The following is an 8165-nucleotide window of genomic DNA, read 5'->3' on the forward strand; positions in this document are numbered from 1 at the left end:
TTAAATTAGCTCCACTTGGTTTGAATCATTCTTAATTAAATTGCAGCAAAATTCAGGTAATTTTTCTAGAGAGATAAAAAAATTGCATAATGTTGTGTCCAGTAATTGATAGCTAGCCATATTTGGTCAACAAGATATATATATACAAGGAAATTTCCTACAGCTTTTCCCAAGTCTCTTTAATGTATTATTGAGCTTTGGAATTATAAACAAATGTTGTTTAAAATTGTGAAATTAGGTTCAACATGTATTTTTAAAGATATATTTTTAAATTCTTAGATTTGTAGATTTAAAAACAGAATCAAGAAATGTTGGTTGCCTATAGAAAACTAAGTATATCTTGTGAAAATTTTACACATTGTTACTGGAATATATCTATTTGATAGCATCTAAACTTGCTGGAGTTAACAATTAGTATTGTTTTCATTATTTGGATATACAAATAGTTTTGTTTATCATGTCAAATTAATAAAGATATTTTTAATCATTAAAACTGTATGTGTCTTAAGGCTGTAAGAAAGTTTATTAATTATTCTTAAAAATTATTTGGCTTAATCATTGTAGGAGTTCCTTTAATTGGTCATCTCAAGCTTTATAGGTAGCTCTTCTTGAAGTATTGAAATGAATACTTTTTGTGATCATTGAATGGACTAAACTGGTTTTACGTACTTGTATTTTAATGCGTAGATGCAAAAAATACTATTTAATAAACTTGAAATAAATTTTAGAGGAGGTATAGAACAAACAGTACTAAGTAAGAAAATCAATGTGTTAATTTTCTAGATTCACATTGTACTAATTTTAATGTATTCTTGTGTTGTTAATTTTCCTAATGATTATTTGTTTTTTAGTTTGTTTAGAAATATATCTTACAATTTATACTAATTTTGGATATCACATTAACAGTTATTGTCCAATAAATAAATATCTTAGGTCTTGAACATTTTTTACTACATTGAAATCTATTGAGGATTATCAATTTCACATGTTTTCAAGTAAGTTATGAAATAATGCTCAAATATATTTCATGACACAATATTTATCATGTATCAAATATATATTATTTGAAAATATTATAGGTTCTTTACATGTCCAATAATCTTGTGAAAGACTGGGCTGAGTTTCAAAGACTAGTAAGTTATTATTTTTCTTTTATTGAGTTTGTTTTATGAATTAAATTATATAAATGTTCTTTGTATTTCTTTGTGTATTGTTTAATTGCATTTTCAAAAAGTATACAAATGTAAAATTGTATGTATTTAAATGTTAAAAAATGAGGTCACTGAATATTAAAATTGAATAATTTTTGGTATATTAAATTCTTTGGCAGATAATTATTATTCTGTAACCTGTTTGAAAATCTTTTATGGTCACAGTTTAACTATTTGCTACCCTTGTAAAGAAATCTGTTGTTTTTTACTCAGTTAATAAGTATAATTAAATAATAAATAATAATATGCTCACAGTTTAACTATTTGCTACCTTTGTAAAGAAAGCTGTTGTTTTTTACTCAGTTAATACGTATAATTAGTTCTGAGTAATTCATGAATTGAGAGTAGAATAGTGTTTGTTCTTTGATTAGGGTAAAATAAAAAATAGATATGTTTTAAAGTGTTTTTCTTTCAGGCAGAACTTCCAGTGTTAGAAGATCTAGTTTTTGTTGGTATGTGTAAATTATTCTTATAAATTACATAACTGAAAAAAGCAAAGAACAAATATATTGCAAAAGCTTTAAAAAACAACTAGACAGTAATTTCGATGATGAGGAATCCACTTTGAGACTAATAATGCTTGGAGATGGCTCGAATGGGTAATGAAGAAAAACTTTAATATAAGTTTAACATAACAGCAAATGTACAGCATAAACTACTTGTACCTGATGATGACAGAACCTTGTCGAAACATTGTACATTTGCTGTTATGTTAAACTTATACTAAAGAGTTTCTTCATTACCCATACAAGCCGTCTCCGGTACCTGATGATGACAGAACCTTGTCGAAACATTGTACATTTGCTGTTATGTTAAACTTATACTAAAGAGTTTCTTCATTACCCATACAAGCCGTCTCCGGTACCTGATGATGACAGAACCTTGTCGAAACGTTGTACATTTGCTGTTATGATAAACCTATATTAAAGAGTTTCTTCATTACCCATACAAGCCGTCTCCGGTATCCTGATGATGACAGAACCTTGCCGAAACGTTGTACATTTGCTGTTATGTTAAACTTATATTAAAGAGTTTCTTCCTTACCCATACAAGCCGTCTCCAAGCATTACAACAAGAGAGTAATATTTTGCATAATTTTAGTACACAATTTTTTAATGTTAAGAAACATTATGCTTAGAATTTTGTGTTGCTTTTAGTTATGACTTCTTAACATTTTTAGACTAATTGAGAAAAATTAATGTTATCTTATTTTTCAGTGTAACAATAAAAACATCTTTCTTTTATAATATCTTTCAATTTAACCCATTAAAACATATCTACTGTAACATGTTATAAAAGAATAATTTTGTTCAACTGATACATTGTTTATTATTTATGTCTAACCCTCATAAAGCATAATACAGTGCATAGATTTGGTGAGATAAACTATGTCTTAACTAAAACAAATATTGCTTTTAGATTATTACCAAGTTATGATCTAGGTTTTGAAAATAACTTTTAGTTCAAACTTATCTTTCAGATACTTGTATAACAATAATTTATTAATAATGAGGGGTAAACACTATACATCTTTGTTCCTTGATCTCATGATGGAAGCATTTCCCTCTTGGTTCTTCTGTAATCAATCTGATTCTGTTTTACAACTGGTGAAATAAGGACCTCTAAGGAAAGCCTCTTCCTGAGTCATTAAGTATGAATACCAAATGAGGTTCAAAGATTCTCCTCCAACTGTTTTATGATATTAGTCAATAGCCAGGTTAAGCCACTGTCTTTAAACACGGTTATTTAGTCTTGATTTGCTTAACCCCAGTTTCAAACAGAGATACTTTTGGTAAATAGTATACTCCAAATAAAATGAACAATGTAATCTTGCATTCATACTTTCTAACTTCTAACCTAATGTGGCAACTCTACCTACCATGGTACTGTATCTCACAATATTGTCATGATTATCTGGTCTTTCAAAAACAATTGCTGGTCAAATAACTAATAGTAGCACAGAGTGCAGAAAAGCACCTAATCCCATTTTGTAGTGAATAAGCATGATATTTCTGATGATATATTAATATTTGATGTCAGGCATAACAAAAACATTTTAATGAGCCTTAGTCTTATTGAAACAGCTAAATACTGAGTAAACTGGTCTAAATACATATCTAAAGAAGTTATAATTTCGTTGTATAGGTCACCGGTTAGACCACATTTGGAATATTGTGTTCAGTCTTTAGGCTCCTTACCTTAGGAAAGATATTGACTTGTTGGAAAGGGTTCAGAAAAGGGTTACTAAAATGGTGCCTGGGATGGAGGGGTTGTCATATTAGGAGAGGTTGAAATCTCTCAAATTGTTTTCTCTGGAAAAAAAGAGTTGGGGGATCTGATTGAGGTGTTTAAGATTGTAAAGAGAATTGATAGAGTTGATGCATTATCTTAACAGTGAGAATAGTAGGACTAGGGAACAGAAATATTAATTTTGGGTGGGTAAGAGTCGTCTTCAGCTGAGACAATTATATTTTTCTAACAGGATAAGTGGAATGGGTTGCCTTTGGATGTTGTGGAGGAAGTAAATTTAAGTGAGTTTAAGAGAAAGCTTGATAAGTATATGAATGATAAGGGCTGGCTTTAAGATTTTTTTTAATTTATTTATTAATACTTTTAGCTTAGTTTAGAGGATGGAACATTATGTTAATTTGATGCTCCCAATTCCTGTGCCCTGAGGCAAATGCCCCTGCTTGCATTTATGAGACTTTTTCCTACAGGAGGGACCCAAGCCATCACATTTATGGATTTTAGTTATTGCCATGGACTTTTAAACTACTCATTCGTACTTGACCACATAATTTCAAAATAGGCAGACTTACCTCTGAAATATGAAAAGCTTTTCCATGTTGAGACATGTGACTGAACTTCTAAATGTATTTGACACAATGCAGACCATGTGTGAACTTACCCATAATTCTCCATTCCTTTCCCATCTTCCATGTGACTTATTGTGCTTCTGAAACTATACTACTTTCTTTCACCCAAAGCCGTCTTGATCTTGATTTGCCCTCTAAGCGTTGATAAAGTTTTTCAACAGCACACCAGTCTTTTATACCCCCCTCATTTTTGCACCATTGCAGCAATGTGCTGATCATGTGACTACCTTACACCAGTCGTACCACAATCCTCACTTTCTCGATTGGCATTCTAGTGTATAGATGTGTGGTTTAACTTGTTCCCCATGTGACTAAAAGATTTCGATTATGCTTCATCACAACTTTATATCAGTTTCAACTTCTTCTGTTTGATTTCCATTGTTTTTACTTGCTTGTTTCAGGAATGTTTCCTTTCCAAATTCTACTTTGTTCACATGAATTCTAGATTTAATATGGCAAATGTTGAAATTCCCACTATAAGTAGAATACTAGTCCCCAGGTCTCAGGGCTGATGATGTCTGCTGGGGAAGCACAGGCTTTAGTTCGTGTCTTACGTTTAGCCAACGGTTTTTCCTTTCACGTTATGATTTTTGTGGAGAGGGATATAACTCCTGTGTGGAAATTGTCTTTCTAGGTACTTTCCACATGTTACTGTGCCTCCATGTAACCTGCTGGGTTAGGTATTGTTCTTTTCCCTGAAGATTTGTGGTACGTTTTTCATTCCTCATAGGTATACCCATGTTCAGCTTGTGTGGATGGATTTAATTTCTGCACTCAATAATTTAGGCCATTCATGTTTTTTCTGCTCATTGTTGGGTAAGTCAGATTTTTTACTTCTTTTCACTGTTAATGTTATTTTGTTTGTAAGTTCCTTTTTCTTTACTAGTCACGTCTAAAAGTTCCTTTAGTGGTTTTGTAATTTGAGTGTTATTTATTGTTTTCTGTTTTAGGTTAAATTTCATAGTTTTGCAGGTTTGTTATTTTTCTATATTTTGTATACTTTACATGTTTCTATGTTTTGTTAGTTCATTAGTATTGAGTACTTTCTCTCAGTATGTTTACTTTATGTGTTGTTGGCCACACTTCACAACAGTTCTATTGGTTCTGTTTGTGGGTTTCTGCCTTCCATTTTGCACCCTCTCTATCCAATTTCCAGATCTCCTTCCCTCTTCCTCGGGACCATACCTCATCTGGTTGTGTCGCCGAGTCTTTTCGAGACCTACTACACAAAGGAGCTATTGTTTGTTGTCTCCAAAATACACAGACCATGTGACTTCCCTACACCACTCATGTTTTTTCTGCTCACTTCTTTTTACTGCTAATGTTATTTTGTTTGTAAGTTCCTTTTTCTTTACTACTTTCTCTGTTCATGGGGCTCTGTATCATTTCCTCCCATTCCTGCATGGGTGAGTGGTTATGATTCATTCTGACATTTCCACTGTCATCAATCATATTACCCATCATGGAGGAACCAAGTCCAGGTCTTTCTTTTTTCAGACTCTGGATCTCCTGTACTAGACCACCGACTATGACATGACCGTTCTGGCATGTCATATTCCCGCAGTTACGAATCTTGTGGCCAATCACTTATCATGACCCAACAAGGTTCTCCCCATGGAGTGGTCCCTTCATCCTCAGGTTTTTCTGTAGGTGTATTCTCAACTGGGAACTATATATATATATATGTGCTTTTCCCACTCACTGGAATGCCAAAATTCCTTCTTTTTGGTCTCCAGTTCCCCACCCCTCAGTTCTGGGGGTGGATGTTTTCAGTCCAGATTGGAGGGGTTCTCACCTATATGCCTACCCTCCAATCAGACTCCTCTCCTAGGTCTTTACCATTATCCAGATCACTCCTTCTTGTTTTCTGCTGGTTGCTCCATATTGGCCAGCTCAGATATGGTTCCCTCTGCCCTGGCTCATATTGGAACGACAGCCCATGCCCTTCTCTCTGTCCTGATCACTCTTCTGATACCCATGATTGGACATTTTCCATACCACCATCAACACACACTAGCTTCATGTGTGACTTTTGTCCGGTCTTGTACCTCAACTCTGGGTCTCGCCCCTCATGTAGCAACTTTCCTTGCCTGTACTATTGGCCCTTCCTCCTTGTCTATGTACCAGAGGCACTGGTCTTACTTCATACTTTGGTCTATTGGCCATGGCTTCTGACCATCACATCCTTCTGTCCCTAACCTGTCCCAGTTCTTCATCTAGTTGTTTGTTCAGGGTTTGTCTGTTTTAACTGTTGCTCTTTTTAGAGCCACCCTGTTGAATACCTTCATTTCTCCCACTTCTGGAATGCCTTCTCTTCCCTGGTTATTTCCCTCCTTTTCCAGCCCTTTTGACTGGTCCATCCTCCATGTTACTTTGTTTTGCTGAATTGGAATCTCAGTGTTGTCCTTCATACCCTATCTGATTCTTTGCAATGTGATTTTTCTACTATTTTCCCTTAAGATCTATTTTAATTCCACTTTGTCTGATGTTCCTGGTGGGTTTTACAATCAACTGAATACTTAATTTGTGAAATACTCACCATTTTTTAATGACTTTGAACAAAATTGATCCTTTGCTCAGGCCTATATGCTTTCAATGTCTACAGAGTTGAATTTTCTGATAGTTCTGATCCTGTAAAAATTTTTACAGGTGTCATTTCTGTTTTCTCTCAGGTATGTTCTATTTAAAATCTTGAATCAATTTCCATTACACCTAAGGATGTTGGTGTCATTTTATATGATTCATTATTTGAATACTTATTTCCTCCACCTTCTCCCGATATTCAGGTTGCTGGTGCTTTTAGAAACTAGCAAGATTTTAAAATACTTAATATATTTCACTGCTTCTATTAATTAATCTAATTCTTGACCCTCAAGATTGGTTATTGGAGAGGGGGGGGGTCTTCCATGTGGTCTTTTTACTCTTACCCATCATCAGTTTTCTGCCCTGTGCACTATGATTTGTCTTTTTTTTTTAAAATACCCATAAAGACAAATGAATGCAGGAAAAAAGCTCTTTCAAGGCCTGCTGAAATGTTGCATGGGTGATGAGTACCTTGTAACACATCACAACTGTTTAAATTGTTAAAGTAGCATGTGAGCCACATGAAAATATCAATAAGACCCACAGTTAATGAAGATTTCAAGGTAAATATTTTATCCTGATTAAAAGAATGAGGAGAATGAGAATAGCTAATATGTTTCTTTATTTAACATTAAACCACTGCAGAAGAGTATTAACACGAGGCACCAACGACTGCAATACCATAAGATATAACTGCATGAAATGTAGCCAGTTGAATGGTCAAATGAGCATGTGTAAGAGACTGAGTGGGGGAATAAGCCAATCATCCTTGTAAAAGTAAATGTTAGGGAATGGAAAAGCTCAGCAAATTCTTTGACTGCTTGATGGAAAATGTATGAAGCTGAAGCCAAGCTTAATGGAAGTATAGTTTTTCTTTTGATTTAGAAGTTGTAAGAAAACAGGATTGAAAGGAAGAGGAGAAGACAGAAATAAGAAAGTAAAAATAAAGACTGAACTGTCTATTAAACTCAAGGATCTCAAAACCAAGGGTCTCACAGTTTATTACCTAATGATCCAAGACAAGCCCCCCCCCTCAAATTTGAACAGAGGAGTTGTCCAGAACAAAATAGAGTCAATGAGTGAATTGAAAAACTTCGATGTTAGGCCATTTGAAGGGGTCAAGCACGTATAGCAGGCACCAATTGAGAAGTAGACAATGTAGGTACGGTGAAATGAACATTACTCTCTGGTCATCTTGAAGATGGACAATGAACAGAAGGAAATCAAGATGCCAAGCACTAATCAATACCTGTTGGCATGCTTCTCCTGAATGGGAAATCAACTGGAGTGTAAGGGAATGCGTGTTACTATTACTAGTGTATATTACATTGCTTATACATAAAAATACATATTTCAGAAATAGTAGCTGTAAATTGTAATTGAAATCTGCATTTGAAAATGTTACAATAAAAAAAATAATTTTGTCTCACCTTGAACTTTTGAATTTCTGGATAACTTATTAACAGAACTTCCAAACTGTTCCATAGTGAGTTCC

The 8165-nt window shown here is 33.9% G+C and overlaps 1 protein-coding gene across 1 annotated transcript in view; it reads left to right on the plus strand.

Annotated features, from left to right (window-relative positions):
• Nucleotides 1-4897, plus strand: part of LOC106471279 (dynein light chain 1, axonemal-like) — a 70862-nt gene extending 65965 nt beyond the window's left edge. The window contains exons 6-8 of the mRNA XM_022399888.1: nt 1080-1133; nt 1627-1663; nt 4722-4897. Of these exons, the coding sequence (XP_022255596.1) occupies nt 1080-1133; nt 1627-1663; nt 4722-4786 (156 nt within the window). The 3' untranslated portion in view covers nt 4787-4897. The remainder of the gene's footprint in view (nt 1-1079; nt 1134-1626; nt 1664-4721) is intronic.
• Nucleotides 4898-8165: the final 3268 nt, after the last annotated feature.

The sequence above is a fragment of the Limulus polyphemus genome, unplaced genomic scaffold (genome assembly GCF_000517525.1).
Source record: "Limulus polyphemus unplaced genomic scaffold, Limulus_polyphemus-2.1.2 Scaffold4513, whole genome shotgun sequence".
Lineage (NCBI taxonomy): Eukaryota > Metazoa > Arthropoda > Merostomata > Xiphosura > Limulidae > Limulus > Limulus polyphemus.